We start from the raw sequence: 16,541 nt of genomic DNA on the forward strand, positions 1-16,541 counted from the left end.
GAAACTAAACTTCATTAAAATAAATAAATAAAAAAAATAAAACGTAAAAATAAAAACCTGATTAGGAAATATAAATAACTGATCGTCACTTTAAGTTCAGGGAGCGTGGAGCGTGTACTTTCCCGTAGGAACGCTGCGTTACTGCGTTACTAAAACCGTGATTTTTTGCGAGAATGTCTCATGACAATGACTTAAGCGAGTGCGACGTTCGTGACAACAGCTGTGTGCAGATCAACAATGGATAATATATCAAGTGGAGAGAAAGTGCGGCGTTTAAAGCGTGGAAGTACTGACCTTACTTTGAGTTTGATTCCATAAAAGTGACAAAAACATTAGTGTCCGTTGTGCGTGGGAAGAAAACTTCTTTTTACAGCGAAAAAAAAACCCCTAAACAAGTACCGAGTGCGCAGCGCCGTAATGGGAAATTCACAGAGAAACTCGCGGATTCTTCAACTGACCGCTGCGGCACACCTGCACCAGGGTAAACCTCCGCCTACCCCACTCCTGCTTTCCAGGTGAAAATAGAGCAACAGGACCGCTAGTCTTTGATTTTATTTATTTTCTGCTGTGTTTTACTTGCATCTATTTGAAAGACTGAGTGTAAACACAAAAAAATATTTTATTTTATGTGCTGGAATGTGTAGAAAATAGGTTAAATGTTAAACTAATTTCTTCAAGTCAGAGAATGTTGCATATAATTTAATTTTTGCTTGATGCATAAAGTTAAAAGATTAAAACTAATAAAACAAGTTTTAAAAAGGGACTTTTCCATTTGATTACATTTTGTATGATGGATTATGCAGAAAAAGTAGAATTGGGCTGAAAGATCTATCGCTTTATCACCTATTCAGGTTGTAAATCGTGTTTTTAAAAGTAACTAAGTAACTAAGTAATTAATTACTTTTGAAAATAAGTAATCAGTAAAGTAACAGGATTGCTTTTTTGGGGAAGTAATCAGTAATTAGTTACTGATTACTTTTTTCAAGTAACTTGACCAACACTGGTCATACATTTAAAAACAAAACAAAACAATTAAACTTTAACCAGAAAGTTAGTTGTTTGACCAAAGTCAGAAGTGGCAGAGGAATTTCTGAGGCTGGTGCACCTATCATATAATTTCTCTAGATCCTCTACTTTTATACTTGTCCATCAAATCATTCTCAAAGCAAACATCACATTACCTAAAAATGTATATAAACATATTTATTACTCATAACTCATATTATTGTGTTCCCTATTGCATTATTTTAAAAAGCCTCAGATGAGTTTTAATATAAATATTTGTCACATACTCTTTGAGTGTTTGAAACAGTCTAATAAACAATCAAACACGCAATACTGTAGTACTGGATGGTTGGACTCCACGTGAATATAAGGCACAGTGAAACCAAACTATCATACTGACGTCGCTAATCCATCCAATCACATTTCGTCTTACTCTCCTGTCAGCCAATGGCCTGCAGCCGTCGCCACTGCTAGCTCGTCTCCTCTCAGTGCCGTCACTTCTAAATATGCCCATCATGTTCGTAGTTTTGGGCTTTATCTTCTGTCTTGCGTGTTGATTTTCGTCACGATGAGCAGCCTCTGCAGAGAGGTGATCACCCTCCAGCTCGGACATTACTCCAACTTTGCGGGAACTCACTGGTGGAATTTACAGGTGAGGAGTGCGCGTGCAAGGCTAACGCTAGGCTAACTCGCTAACGTTAGCTGTGCATGTGTTGTCAAACTTGTGAGCTTGCTGTGAACCGTTAGCTCTGGTTAGTCTCAGTTTGACAGACTGGGACACGAAGTATGGTCAAACTGACCAGCATGGCATTGACCATAAACAGAGGCATAACCGCCAACAGTTGTGTGGCTAAAGCTGCTGAATTAGCAGGTTAGCAAACTGTTACGAGCTTTTCATAAAAACACTCAGAACTGTTACCTGAGCAGTTCGGTCCATAATTTGTTGGTCCAAGATTTAAAGCAAATATTATTATATATAGTCTCCCCATTTTCAAAGGCTCTAGCTCAATAAAAAAAGTTTTCGTATTTTAAAACATAAGGTTTATTTTTAATAAATGGATAAAGATCCAAAATTGGACCTCATCAAATGTGTTGTTCCCCCCATCTCCTTTTAGGTGCTCTACATCAAGCTATTCCTTTAGCCACCCTCAGTTGCTGCTTGTTTGAAGGTCTCTCTGCTTTTTGTTTTGTCTTCAGTAGCTAAAAAAGTAAAATGCTGAATTGGGTTGAAATCAGGTGACTGACTTGGTCATGGAGGAATACTTAAGGTTGCTTTTGCAGGATGATTTGGGGTCATTATTCTTTTACACTGTGGAGTGCTGTCTTCCAGCTTTTGGCTCAACTGAGCAGAAAGTAGAGGCCTGTACACATCAGCATCCATCCTGTTACTTTTGTCAAGTCACATCATTAGCGAACACTCATGACCTGGTTCCACTGTCAGCCATGTGTGCCCATGCAACAACACTGCCTCTCCCATGTTTGACAGATACTGTGGTATGCTTGGGATGACAATCAGTGTCTCTCCTTCTCCTTACTTTTCTCTTCCAGTGTTCTGGTTCAAGTTGATCTAGGTTTTATCTGTGCAAAGATTTCTTCATTTTTTTTCCCCCCAGATTAAAAAGTCTAAACTGGTGTTCTTGTTCGACCATGTAATCAGTGGGTTGCACCTTACTGTCAACCTGTTGTATATACATTCATGAACGGGACTGTTGATTGTTAACAATGATACGTTTACTTTGTGAATTTCTGTAAGCATTGTTCGATTGCTTTGACCGTGCTTGCAGATAAACAGAGGTGCTCCTCTCTTTGTTTGCAGGATGCATCTTTATCGTACGATCCGGAGACACCGCCAGGTGAGATCCAGAGCGATGTCGTGTTTCGTGAAGGACAGACTCTGGGCGGCCACGTCACCTACACACCACGACTCATTGCCATGGATCTCAAAGGTAACTTGCTTTTAGAAATACTGAAAACTTTGTGTCTTTACTTTGTCCAGTTTACTGACTGACTGAAATATAATATGTTAGCATTCATTTAGAGCACTTGTCATAAAGTGTTTTTTGGTGAATTCTGACCGTCTTTCTCTCATTCTGTAACAGGAAGTCTTCGTACTCTGCGACAGGAGGGAAGTTTGTACGATGCAGGCAAGGACACGTCTGCTGTCACGTGGTAAACAAGACCCTCTCTATTTGTTTTCTGCCTGGTATAACAAATTTTATTTGTGTTGTTTTCTGGTTTCAACACTGTCACGTTTTTATTATTATTATTTTTTGGTCTGTTTATTTGTTTGTTTACATATGGATATTTATCTACATTTAAATCTATTTATCTATAGGACAAATCAAATCCTATAGCATATCCCTTTTTTACCCTGCGGTGATAAAAGGAATGAGTATTTCTAGTCACCCCACTGGGCAGGTGGTATGGACACTTTGTGAATACGATGACATGAAAATGAGCCAATGTAGGACTTTGTAATTGATACCATAGTTGAATCTGCTAGGAGGCTAAGGGGTTGCACTGACAGTCGCCATTATTCTTAACTAATCCATTTATTACATGCACTGGTCCTAAGACTGTTCATATTTAGTGTATATACTGAAAACTAAAAAAGAATTTTAATTCGGCAGGGACGGAAGTATCACTATGCACGAAGAAAGTCCTCCTGCAAAGAACTCCTTCCTTGAAGACCTTGATAAGTTGGATGTGAGTATTTCAAGTAGAAATGAAAACTAACACAAAGATTTTCACAACAAACACACACATTACAGTTATAGTCGGGTCGAAGCGTGTCATGCCCTGGAAGCTTGAAGGGACTCGCATACATGCATGTAGTGTCATCACTGACTGCGACCAGGTTACAGATCACCAATGCTTTCTCTCTTTGTAAAACTCCCTATAAGTAAGTAATAAATAAGGACACACTGCTGAGTGTCATAGCTTCCCAAATTAATCCACAGAATGCAATAAGTGATGAAACTGGCTGTGCAAAAGCAAATTTCCAGAAAAAAAATAACTCAATAGAAACGTCTCCAAAGAGTTGAGCCCGTCTGTTCTTTGTGTCTAGAAAGGGGAGATACTCGCAGAGGCTGATTTTCCCTCCAGCTCCCAGCCTCAGTGCTCAGGTATGAAAACCTCTCAACCAAACGTGCATGAAATAACAAGTTTCTGTACCAAAATCATCACATGAGCTTAAAAAAACCAATCTCTCCCAGCAGCAGGGTCACTGAGTGTGGATACAGTGAACAGCCACCTGTCTAGAGTACAGAAGAGCTACAGGCTGGAGTGCAGCGTGAAGGTGTGGTCTGACTTCCTCAGGATCCACCTGCACCCTCGGACCATCTCGGTCATCCACCAGTACAACCATGATGGGTAAGGCGGGTGCAACATTACCTGTAGTTTGTTGATGCTTCTTACTTTGAACCTCTAAAGGAGTCAGAGCCATAACTTCAACATAAAAACTGCAGGTGCAGAATTTCCTGTCACATCTGATCGAAACAGCTTAAAATGTTTGGGAAATGTTCCCAATATTTTCCAAACCTCATTATGCAAACTGTTGTATGTTGTCATCAAAGAAGTTTCTCCAGATCGAGATTATTATGACACTGAAAACATTTTAAAAATGAGTCTGTAGCCCAAAACACAGTGCAGGATTTTACGGAATATGTTAGTTTGTACTCACATAAAATCGTCTTATTTTAAGATGAACAAACCTGACTAAATGTATGAAACACAAATCGACAGACAGAAACAAGCAATTCAGTTATGACAGCTTAACCATATATAACTTCCCATATTAGACCACAAAATAAGAGTGGAAGGCCCTCACCTGCGTTTCACCACTAGATGTCAGCCTTCCCTCACAATCAGGATTAAAACTGACTGTTCTCTGTGGGTCAGTATGGAAGAAAAGGCAGAAAATGTATAAACAAGTTTATTATACAACTTCACGTATCCAAGCTGTCATTTTTTGTTTTATTAAAGTAATTAGACAAAACCTGAATACTTTAGAATAAAATTAAAGAACATCCAGTTTTCTAAATTAATTCTATTCTTAAATTGGTTGACAGAATGAAATAAAGCATTAAATTAAATCTAAAACATACCCACACCTGCTTCTCCACCACACTTAAAAAGGCTTCTTAAGACTTGCTGACTTACAGTTATGAGGTATTTAAACTGAGTGCTTTATATTTGCTTTTATGGGCGTTCAGAGAGGCTCACCGTCTGGAGGCTTTCGGCCAGGGCGAGTCTCTCCTCCAGGGGTCGGTGCTCGAGGAGCTGGAGGACAGGCTGCACTTCTTTGTGGAGGAGTGCGATTACCTTCAGGTAACTCTTCCATTTCACTCTCCTCTATAGTTAGAAATATTTATTTTTACTCTAAGACCTTCAAAAAGATGCTAATCAAAGTTTACTTGTACACCATTTCGTATCTGTCATCTTCTTGCATATCTCTTTGTGCTTCTTCAATCCTTTTTTCCTTTCAGGGCTTCCAGGTGCTGTGCGACTTGGCTGATGGCTTTGCAGGTCTGGGGTCGAAGGTCACTGAGCTGCTTCACGACTCTTACGGAGGGAGGGGCATCCTAACCTGGGGGTTGTTACCCGTCAGTCACCCAGATTCAGTGAGTGTCTCTTTCTTTCAAAGCAAATGTTTTGTAACGCGGCTTCTTTATTTATATTTATTGTCTCTGTTTGAACAGACGCCAGTGAAGGATCTCTACCGCCTACTGAACTGCACTTTAGGGATGGTACACATGGCCAGTCACAGTTCTTTGTTCTGCCCGTTGACCTTGCGAGGTGGTCTGGGAAGACGACCGTCCTCTCCCACGACGTTCACCCACCTCACTTATGATGTGAGACTGGCTGCAGTACTATTATTGTGTCCTTTGGTCAACAAGCAATTATTTTAAGACCTTGTTCTGACTTATTTTATGTTCTATCCAAATGTAAGCGCTCAAACTTTAAACTTTGGCACAGCTCTGATTAAAGAGATAATTCAACTCATAGACACACAGTTTACATGTGCAGGTATGCAGGATTATATATAAACATTTATCTGTCTGTCTTCTGTGCCAGCCCTCACTGTGGTACCACTCCAGTTCTGTCCTGGCTTTGGCATTGGACACCCTCACTGCACCTTACAGGCTGAGAAACAACAGCGTCCCCATGTGGCAGTTGGCAGATGACCTGACTGTATCAGGGAGGAAGGTATTTAACAATTGTTCGTTTATTTATTTATTTATTTTTCTCCCCCTTCAGCAAATATTATTTTTATTTATTTAATCAAGTCATGAAAGAAACTAGCTCGAAGCTCTATAGGTATATAAAGGACATGAAGTCTCACAAGCTAGCTGGATGTTGCAGCTAGGTTATTTATCTGTGGAGATGCCTGAGATTATGGTAACCGATGTTTAAATCACAGGTTGTGGCTGCTTATGGTGCCGTCCCCTTTCCCATGATGCACGGCTCCTCTCTCCCTGACGCCCTGAGCACATACGCCGACGTACTGCCGTGGAGGCCTCTGTCTGGGTGCGCTGAAGCAGGAGACGGCCGATGCTACGGCCAGTGGGCGACGCTCAAAGGCTTCGAAGGCCAGAAACTCATCAGGTCAGAATGAAGTTATTGAGTCAGTTATATTCTACTCTGACTCTTTAGTTTAAGTTTGCTTCTGCCCCTACGAAATTACCACTGACCTTCTTCATCTATGATAGCTGGTGTGTGATAGACCCCAGCCTCAGAGCTTGTTCCTGTGCTGCATTGATTAGTGCCTTTCTCCACTCGGGTGGATATCTCCCCCCTGACCGTTGTCCTGGGTCCCCCTTACCGTAGCATTCATATTTATCTCTCTCCCTCATGTCCGACTCTTCATACTGGAGGCTTATTTAGCATAAGGGGTCTAGCCTAGGACCCTTACTGGATACAGACGCCTCAGCAGGGTACCTGATAACAGGTGTTGTCCAGCTCTTCATACTGGAAACCCGTTCTTGGATGTCTGCCACTGTGATGGTTACTGGACTCTGTTCGGGGAGGTTGCTCTGGTGTCTTTATGCTAATGACTTTGGGTTAAACTTCAGCTAAGGTTGTGAATGATATAGAAAAAGTCAGTTTTGTCAACATTTTTGAATAAACAACTTGTAGCAACATGCTTTTTTTTCCCCCTTTAATTCTCTTTTCACCAGCTCGCTGGCTGCAGGAACTAAACCGCCCACTCCTCTGCACAGTCTCCACAGCGGTGAGGACGTCCTGGCTTCCTACATCAGATCCTTCTATCCTTCAGCTCCTCTGTGAGTCTCTGCACTGACACGTGACACTTGCTATTTATTTATTTTTTCTAACAAATTCTCATCTCTCACCCTTGCTCTCACCATCATCTTGTCATCCCTGTCTCAGGGCTCTGCAGCTGGTTTCTACTCCCAGTGAGCTGGCGCCACCTTTCCCGCAGATATTCAGTCAATCCCTCGGTGCTCAGGGCTTCCTGGAGGGCCAGCCGCCCCCGCCTGGCAGTGAGTGTTTTTCTGTTTTTGTCTGTGTGTAACGCAGAGCCGTTCTATTATAGGTTTTCATGAATGATCTTTCTCTGCAGGTCCGCCCCGTGTCGTCTCCTCCGTACCCGTCATGACTTCCCTCCAGTCGGGTCCTGCGCTCGATCCCTGGCTATCCGAGCTGCATCGCGGTGCGAGTGCTTTCGACATCCGCCGTGTTGCCCCCAGCTTCCTCTCTCAAGGGCCTGAAGTGTCAGACTACCAGGAGGCCCTGGAGCAGCTGCGCCTGCTGGCCCGGTGTTACAGAGACGACAGCAGAGGCGTGATGCGCTCTTCCTCTGAGGAAGAGGACGATGACTGAAGTTGGCACGACTTGTACCAGCCTGCATGCTGTCAGCCTGATGCAGGGAGACAGAGGAGCTGTGCTCTGCTGTGTGAAAGGATGAGGACTGAAGTTCTGCCCATGTAGTTTGTAATTCAATGACTGTTCATATGTAATTAAAAGTATTTTATACAAAATGCACATCATAGAACTGTATTTACATAAAGACATAGCTTTCACCACAAGTTGCATAGATTGTAGCATTCACAGCTCTCAGAGCAAAGAAAGGGATTCTTTGTTTGTTTGTTTGTTTGTTTTCTGCGGCCTCAAATGAACAGTAAACTGTTGAACATGCTTTGGGGTTTTTGTAATTTGTTCAAAGCAGAATCGACTAATTTGGGGTTTAATGGGACATTTAGTATCCTCGGCCAAGTCTGCCTGTTTGTGCTGCAAACCTTTCATAGAACATCATAAAAAATTAAAAATTCCCCCTCAAAGGAAAACATAAGACCAAGGAAATAATGAATGCATTCACACGGGGCGCCTTAATCACATGACAGCAGATGTTGATGTGAGTCTTCTGTGTTAAAACCACAATTTGCTAAAGATGGGACTACAAAAAGCACATCTTAGATACTTGTTTAATGCATTTCATGACAAAAATATAAATTGCCATGGTTGTAATAACATTTAAAAATGGAATAAAGAGCCTATAAAGTTAAACACAAATATTTGTAATGCTTATCATCTGGTTCATGCTGGATCAACAATCCAGTGCAAATCCTGCTTTTAAAGCTTTCTGTGATTTAGGTCAAACTAAAGTATTAAAAAATGTAAATGACTAATATGGACTGAATTGTGGTGAAACTTAAATTATTTAATAAAGTTTTAATCTTTAAAGAAAAATATTTTCTCCACATCAGAACTTGATAAGAAAGGTTTATTGCTGCTTTTGTGTGGTCTTTTTTTCCAGGATAAACAGCTCTGGTCCAATTCAAGTTAGATTTAATGATTCAAGCAGTTCAAAGAATAATACATGGATCTCCCTCTGGTTAGAAAACCAGTCAGCAGCTGTCTGCTGTAGCCAACTCCTGGGAGAGAGATTTATAAAGAGAAGTTGCGTCTATCTGATTGGTCAAAACTATTGAGAAGCGGCCGTTGTTTACGTAGCCAAGTTCTGCTCTTCCTCTCCTCCCTCAGCTGCAGCTTCACATTGGGATGGACAGATACACCTGCCTCCCTCAAACCTGTTATCTAGTTTTCTGCATCTATCTGTGAGGGCTTTTGTTTCTTGACCTTGCTCTGGTTCACGCACACATGTTCTGCCACACATGCACAAACAACTTGATCATGGGAATCTAGAACTTTTGTTTTGAGTGCTCAGTAGTGCAAATAACTATTAAACTGATCTAAAATTAATTGCAGTCCCCATACCATTTGGCAGCACAGGTCTTGTAAACCAAACCCTTCTAGTCCTCACACTGCAACGTTGAGAATCTGTCACTGAACATATCCAAACTTTATGCCATAAAATGGAAAATGTTCTCATGATCTGAGTCACCTCAGTATTTCCTTCTATGAACTCTGATAATTCTTAGTGTATTCTCAAACACTCTTTCCTGTGTGCAAAGAGTATTTAGCCAGCTCTTGTTATGGCTCACGTGTAGATACACATTGGAAACCTAAGGAGAACTGACTTGACCAATTCTGCCAGCAGCTATAGTTTAACTCAGGGATGTGAGCCAAAGGGTAGACAGAGTGGATGGCTTTGTAAGATGTGAAACACACAAAGTATAAAAGTAAAAATTGGGACTTTCTTCTGCAGGTTTTCTTCTTCTCACATTATGGATAAAATCAGAGCCCGAGGACTAAATTGTTGGTGTTCCAGCGATCTTACTGACAAATTACACAAGTTTTGCCTTCAAAGTAAGTCTTAGACAAACGATTAAATATTAAGTGTATCGTGAACCACGTCATCATGGTAACAGGGTTCTTTGATTTATCCCACTTAAATGTCTGTCACATGGAAAACGGGTGGCTTGAATCAGTTTTATAAATTTAAATGTAATATTAAGCTTGGTGTAAATATAAATGTACCCACTAATTGTTTATTAGACGAAAACGTGTAATTAGCTGAGTTTGAGGGGAATTTACAAAGTTATGAAACTGAAGCCTGCCAGCACCACCGCAATCAAACCAGCCTTTTACTTTACAAAACACATCTTTGGCTTTTTTTAAACAGATGAAACTGTTTTTAGTTTGTTTTGTTTGTTTTTTTTAAAAAAGACAATTAATCCTATGTTAACATAGGATAACAAAACAAAACAAAACAAAAAATTTTTTTCTAAAAACTGTTCCAAGTGTTTTCTGAGCAAACAAAGAAACACAAACTCAGCCCGGTGACATTTACACCATCATGCAATAAATAAAAATAAGAGCCAACCTGCTTCCCTCACACACCGAATTTATTACCAACATGAACATGACTAACAAATCCAGAACAAGCTTTTTTTTTTATTTTTATTTTTTTTAATGTGAAACAAAGATTACAAGGATTTCACAAAAGTGGGGAAGGTGTTCCCAACCAGCATATCGACAAAAACAGTATGCTTCTACATTTGATTAAAAAAGGCTAAGACAAATACCATACCTTCGCTTGAACTTATAAAACTGACGTTGCACCCTGTTGTTATGTTTACAAACACCACTAATGAAAACGTATGTTGGTAAAGGGCAAATGAAATGGAGTAGCATGTACATAAGAGACATCGAGCATGAGCGCCTGGTATTCTACAGCTACTTATCAAAAAACAGGAGGTGAGGATAGTGTTGTCGGGCACGGGGAATGTAAATAGAGGGCAGGAGGGAGACACTGGGAGGAGGGCTTGTGACAAACAGTCCAAAATCTGAACTAAGAGCGGGAACGGGAACGAGAACGAGACTGGGAGCGGGATTTAGAGCGGGACTCCGATCTGGAGGCGGAGCGGGAACGGGAGCGGGCTTTGGCAGGTGAGGGGGAGCGGGATTTGGACTTTGATTTAGACCTGGCTCTGGATTTGGACTCCTCAGGAGACTGAGATCGGGAACGAGAACGAGAGCGTGAGCCTCGCTCAGGCTCGCCGCCCTCGTCATCGCTCTTGGGCTCCTCCCGGCCCTTTGAGACAGATTTCCTTGACTGATCCTTAGCTCCAGATGCAGAACGAGATCTAGAGCGAGACCTGGAGCGAGAACGAGAGCGAGACCTGGACCTGGACTCCCCCTTCTTGCCCTTTTTCCCCTCTTTCTTGCTCTTTTTACTCTTGGGGCTGCGGCTCCGGCTGCGATCCTTGTTCTTCTGAGCGCCGTTGCTGCGCTCCTCCTCCTCCTTCTTGCCCTTTCCCTTATTCTTCTTGCTACGAGATCGGCTGCGAGAGCGAGAAGCAGCTCTGTGGACAAAAGACAAACCAAGTCTTATTGCACCAACCCATCCACCAAAATTCTCATTAACATAAAGCACTGAACAGCTGGGTGAAATTACTAGAATTTTAGGGTTTTTTCTACCGTCTGTTTTCTCTGTTTTGATGTTCATCAACACAAAAATGGAATGATTGTGAGCAGCTTTAAAAGCATCTGAGAGACATAATTTAAACAGAAATTTCTACATCCTGTCTGAAGACAGTAAAGAGAAAGTACGTAGTCTCCATGCTTTTTAAAGCCCACCATACAAATAAATAAAGGACATCTTGCCCTATAGAAGTCTACAGTAAGACAGCCCTCAGCGCTAACCTCAGTAAACACTTATGATCAATTTATGCGCTCAGTCATATTTAGTAACTAAGAATCAGAAATCACAAAGGAGGATTATTCAGGATCTGCTCATCCTTTGTTATTGTTAATGACAAAGGATGAGCCAGTCAGCATGCAGTCCTGAAAACGCTCAGTTTGCAGCTAAGCACGACTTTACAAACCAATGCGCGATGTCACCGTCTTATGACAAAGACTGAAGGTTTGACCTGAAGATTTATTTACATTTTTGTGCATGTATTATTAAACCCATTATGCATTTCCTTTATTTTTATATATACACCCACAATTTCAGTAACGGATGGTCATATTTAAACAAAGTCTGTATTAATGAAGTCAGGATAGAAGTAAACATAACCCCTTATTTTCAGCTAGCTTTCCTCTACAGTGAGAACGAGAGATCTATCCTAATACGGCAATCTGAGTCTCACGGCTCTGGCTGTGAGCACAGAAGCTATAACGGCTTCTTACAGACAGGATGAAGTAATAAGTCACAATAAAGAGGATAAGAAAGCCTTGATTTGAATCATGCAAAGTCATCATGCAAAGTAACTAGAGTCTACGAATATGAAAGCTATAAATGAGCGTAACACGTTTCCTGTAACATACTTATAAAAACAAATGAACTGAACTGGATACAAAGTCTCAAGGTGTCTCAAGGCAGCTAGTGAGAGGACAAAACGATCGAACATCTATCAGTTTCTGGACAAAACAGCAAAATAAAGTTTTTCTCACCTGGAGCGGGAGCGGCTGCGACTGCTGCTCTCACTGCGGCTGCGGCTCTTACGAGACCTGCGGCTCCTGGAGCGAGACCTGACAAAATATTATACCATTTATCGATCTTGGATCCGACTGCAGCAGCATGCGATTCCTAATATAATACCAGACAACAGTGCTGTTTTTACCTGGAACGGCTGCGGCTACGAGAATACGAGCGGCGGCGCCTGGCACCGGGACGGTCCTCAATGAGCCGGATCTTTCTGCCGTTCACCTCTGTGCCGTCGAGCTTCTCCAGGGCCCTCTTCATATCAGAGTAGAGCCTGAACTCGATCACCCCCTCATTCTTCCGGCCCTTGTGGGTGTCAGCGTAAGTCACCTCACCCGCCTGCCTCATGTAGTCCTATCAAGGAGAGGAAACAGATGAGATCATGAGAATGTGTCCACTGGAGGCTCTGACCAAACTGCATGTAAATATTTTACATAAAATCCATGAGAGCTTCTGAATCATGGATTCATATTACATCTTCCCTTATGGACAACCTGATCAGAATGGGTGTGTTGTGCTTTATGAGTGTTTATATAATTATGTGGCCACAATAAAAACAAAAATCAAATCTAATGCAACGTTCTTAAATTTGGGTAAAATAAGGGAAATTTTTTAAAAAAGAAAAAGACGGGGAAAATCTCAGTCTAGCTATGGGGAAATGTTAAAACGTTGAAATAATGGTTAACTTAATTTTTTTTTAAATCAGGACTGTAAGCCTTACTTCCTTCACAATAAGTATTTAATATGAGAGAGGAGGGTGAATTAAGCAAAAACATACCTTTAAGTCTTGCCAGCTACAGCGGCTGGAAAGATTCTCAACAATAAGCCGATAATCTGTCCGTATAGGTGGACCATATCTGTCTCTTCCTCCCCAGCGTCCATATCCACCTTTCAGGGTAACAAGGAAACAGAAGGAACAATGAGGACTGGAAAGAAACCGGGATGGTGCAGTCATACTAAACTTCCAGCTACACACTATTAAAATATATCAATAATCTCTTGGGAAAGGAAACAAAATAGGGAAAAAGCAAAAAGGCTGAAAAAAAAAAAGAGAGAAAAAGCTATTAATTCCTAAAAAGACCCTAATTATTTCTTTCTATTAGTCTTTCTTTAAATTTTTAAGCCAATAAGAAAAAAAACCCTATGGATATTAAATTTTGGTTGATGCTCAACAGGCCTATTTTAATAAGAAAAAAGAAAAGAAAAAAGCAATAAAAATCAAATTAATAACTGAAGGAGGAAGTACTTACGTTGAACTAAATCAAGTGTCTAATCTATCCTATCTAAAAACATTTCACTGATACAAAACATGTTGTTTTTTTTCAGGCACCTATAAGAGCTGAACCCACATCTGTTCCTAACCCCATGGCATCCTCACCACCCGGCCTGGGCCTAATGGGAAAAGCGGTCTTCATTCACAATGGCTCCCTTTTTTGGTCTGCCCAGGGGCCCAGAATGGTCAAACCACACTCTTGGAAAGGGGGGACACCATGGCCAGCAATAGGGGCAGGCAGTCAGCAAAGGACTCTTTCAATTAAAACATTGAGGTTCTTTGTTAAATCTTTACCTTTAAATTGACAATCACTTTAAATGAAATAAAAACGGAATAAGACATCAATAGATTACAAGATATTTGACAGTCAAATAGTTACTCTACAATGCTCAATCAATACATTTATACTGTTTTAATTAGTACGCCAATTCCCGCATCATCACACATTCACATGTATTGTTAGTTTCAAATCCATCACATGGAAACCCAAGATATTTGAAGAAGTCATTGGTGGCTCTGGTGCACACAGATTTAATCACGCTACGACACCTCCTCCCACGCCTGCTGTTCTTTTCTGAGTAGGAGCTGTGAAGTGATGTATAGCAAAGCAATTCAAAACCAAATTACTGCTCTATCCAGAAACTCAGATGTACTCGCAGGCTAAGAGACCACTAGAAACCTAGAAGGCTCACTCATGCCAGAACAATAGTGAAATGTGGATGGGTGGGAGTGTCTCAACGACCAAAACAAAGAAAATGAGGTCAGCGGTTTAGCAGGAATAATTCCCCTTTGGTTCTCAAAGAACGATCTAGAGGTATTGGGGATATACCTGCCAGACACAAGGATCAGATATTGGTCAAATCCTGATTTGAAAAGCTTAATCAGTCCATGATAACACACCAAATTGTGGTTAAACTGTTAAATGTTCACTTTAGACAGCAGAGCTGCGCCATTTTCTTTCTTAGGTTCCACCTTGCCTGTTTCCAGCTTTCCATCACAGAAAGAAAGATGCCGCCATCTGTCAGGGACTGCATCGCAGAAGCAACAGTTAAGTTGTACGTGAGTAAGATTTCCCCAATTCAAAAGCACCACTAGAAACCAGGAATGTTCATTGAGATCGCAACAAAGGTGAACTGTGATGAAACTACTGTGGAGCTGTGACCCAGAAACGAAAATTGAATTAATAGAGAACAAATCAGTTTCACCTCACTCCAACCAATTCTAAGAACCAGCTACAGAACACCACCTATGTCAGTTTCCACCATGAAATTATGATATAAACTGAATGCACATTAGCCACCAAGGACCAGTTCTGCCCCCCATGAAATTTAAGAATTCCCTGAAATAAATGAGATTTCTTATAAATTATTATTCACGTGAAATACGGGCAATACACCGCTGGACACTTACTCCGCCCTCCTCCTCCTCCTCCTCCACCTCCTCCTCCACCACCACCACCACCATAGCCTCCATCACGACGTGGTCCCCTGGTGTGCTCCACAATGACCCTCTCTCCACACAGCTCTTTGCCGTTTAGGTCATATACTGCATCATCAGCATCACGGGGGTCATCGAATTCAACAAACCCATACCTGCAGATGGAAATAAAACATGTTTAAATAAAAAGAAGAAAGGACTTTACAGCAGAGTTGCAGCAATGTAACAATTTTACTGATGGCAGCAGGTAACTGAGCAGGATAAATTATTATTGTCCTTTAAATTCAACCTTTTACATGTTTTCCTGTTATCTGTGTTTTATGATATAATGCTTTCTGCAAATTTTACGTAAGTTTTGCTCCTGTTTAGTTTTTTTTACTGACAAGTTGTGTGTTGTTTTTTTTAACTTGGATGATTTATTTTATTAATATGCATTTTAACCTTTTTTCTATTGTGTTTTTCTAAACATGTTCATGGTATCAAGCTCCTTGTTTTTATATATTATTATTGAATTACTACATTTTATTAAGCTATTCGACTTCCTTGGACCAATTTTTATTATACCTCTCATTTAATATCGTTGGCTGTTGTAACGCAGAAATTTCTCAATACACCATTTTACTTCCTCAAATGTGAACAAATACAAATTTATTTGTTGTGCATTTTTGTAAATTTTATATCTCAGCCATCAGTGGGTATTTTTCCACAGCTTTGTGACACATACAGACCAAGTAATCGAACTTTACAGACTATTCAATCATATTATAGAGACAATAAACACCATCCGGTTGGAGCCTTAGATTTTAGCGGCCCTACACGTTCATTTGTTCAGATTAGCGCCAGTACGACTGCAAAGAGATATTTAACGTAAAGGAAGGCTATGCATACGGTTGAAACTATTCCCCCTACAGTTTCATATTGCGTTAAAAATATAACGGTGGGTGAAGTTACAGCTGCAGCAGACCGTTTGCTTGTAATGCACACAACCGCCTTTGACTTTGCCACGTCCAACATTAGCTCGCTAGCGATTTGGCGCTAACGCAAACAATAACCAACAATAAAGATGGGAAAAATTAGCTTGACCTTTACATCGATAAAACAAGCACTCGTGTAAAACTGAGGCGAACTTTACGGGGGGGAAAAAACACACGTAATAACGGGAAAAGCGAAATTTGGTGTAGAGTAGCTATATTAGCATTAGCAAGTCTGACCCGCTTTGGATTCAACAAGGCCGTACGCGGCCCTTCAAGCACCAATTTCCATATTAAACACGATTAATTCACAGCATCGTTACCCGTTTTTCAAGTCGACTTCGAGTATCTTCCCGTAGCCTTTAAAGAACCTCTCTACGTCCTTCTCTCTGGCTCTGTAGCTCAACCTTCCGATATACACCCGCGACATGCTGCTGGCTCCTCCGAGCGTGCTGCCGAAACGACAAACCAGACAACAACCAAGCGGCTACAGCGCAGGCGT

General features: G+C 41.0%; 2 protein-coding genes across 3 annotated transcripts; one reads left to right on the top strand and one right to left on the bottom strand.

Annotated features, from left to right (window-relative positions):
* Positions 1–1,429: 1,429 nt before the first annotated feature.
* msto1 (misato mitochondrial distribution and morphology regulator 1) lies at positions 1,430–10,079 on the top strand. Its single transcript, XM_085147543.1, has 14 exons — positions 1,430–1,657; positions 2,822–2,951; positions 3,105–3,174; positions 3,636–3,711; positions 4,073–4,130; positions 4,224–4,377; positions 5,220–5,334; positions 5,493–5,627; positions 5,706–5,858; positions 6,082–6,213; positions 6,428–6,612; positions 7,185–7,289; positions 7,396–7,508; positions 7,589–10,079. The coding sequence occupies exons 1-14, from the start codon at positions 1,574–1,576 to the stop codon at positions 7,846–7,848; spliced, it is 1,770 nt and encodes a 589-aa protein (XP_085003669.1). The 5' UTR covers positions 1,430–1,573; the 3' UTR covers positions 7,849–10,079.
* A 177-nt stretch (positions 10,080–10,256) lies between these two features.
* srsf4 (serine and arginine rich splicing factor 4) lies at positions 10,257–16,537 on the bottom strand. Of its 2 annotated transcripts, XM_085147551.1 has the most exons (6): positions 16,363–16,537; positions 15,042–15,223; positions 13,137–13,246; positions 12,498–12,712; positions 12,328–12,405; positions 10,257–11,234 (listed from the first exon to the last, which is right to left on the bottom strand). In XM_085147551.1, exons 1-6 carry the CDS (start codon positions 16,467–16,469, stop codon positions 10,721–10,723), a joined length of 1,206 nt encoding a protein of 401 aa, XP_085003677.1. In that variant the 5' UTR covers positions 16,470–16,537; the 3' UTR covers positions 10,257–10,720. The 2 variants fall into 2 exon arrangements, with proteins under 2 accessions (XP_085003677.1, XP_085003678.1); XM_085147552.1 differs by lacking the exons at positions 15,042–15,223; positions 16,363–16,537 and adding an exon at positions 13,689–15,035.
* Between the last annotated feature and the right edge of the window lie 4 nt (positions 16,538–16,541).

This window comes from Neolamprologus multifasciatus, chromosome 22, assembly GCF_963576455.1.
Source record: "Neolamprologus multifasciatus chromosome 22, fNeoMul1.2, whole genome shotgun sequence".
NCBI classification, from domain to species: domain Eukaryota; kingdom Metazoa; phylum Chordata; class Actinopteri; order Cichliformes; family Cichlidae; genus Neolamprologus; species Neolamprologus multifasciatus.

What these genes read in the sequence shown, in the direction of transcription:
- msto1 (XM_085147543.1), top strand. Translation starts at nt 1,574, where the DNA reads ATGAGCAGCCTCTGCAGAGAGGTGATCACCCTCCAGCTCGGACATTAC. An exon ending in CTCACTGGTGGAATTTACAG is followed by an intron (nt 1,658 to 2,821) that starts GTGAGGAGTGCG and finishes CTTTGTTTGCAG; the next exon opens with GATGCATCTTTATCGTACGA. An exon ending in CCAGCCGCCCCCGCCTGGCA is followed by an intron (nt 7,509 to 7,588) that starts GTGAGTGTTTTT and finishes CTTTCTCTGCAG; the next exon opens with GTCCGCCCCGTGTCGTCTCC.
- srsf4 (XM_085147551.1), bottom strand. Translation starts at nt 16,469, where the DNA reads ATGTCGCGGGTGTATATCGGAAGGTTGAGCTACAGAGCCAGAGAGAAG. An exon ending in GTAGCTGGCAAGACTTAAAG is followed by an intron (nt 12,713 to 13,136) that starts GTATGTTTTTGC and finishes TCTCCTTGATAG; the next exon opens with GACTACATGAGGCAGGCGGG. An exon ending in CGCAGCCGCTCCCGCTCCAG is followed by an intron (nt 11,235 to 12,327) that starts GTGAGAAAAACT and finishes TTTTGTCCACAG; the next exon opens with AGCTGCTTCTCGCTCTCGCA.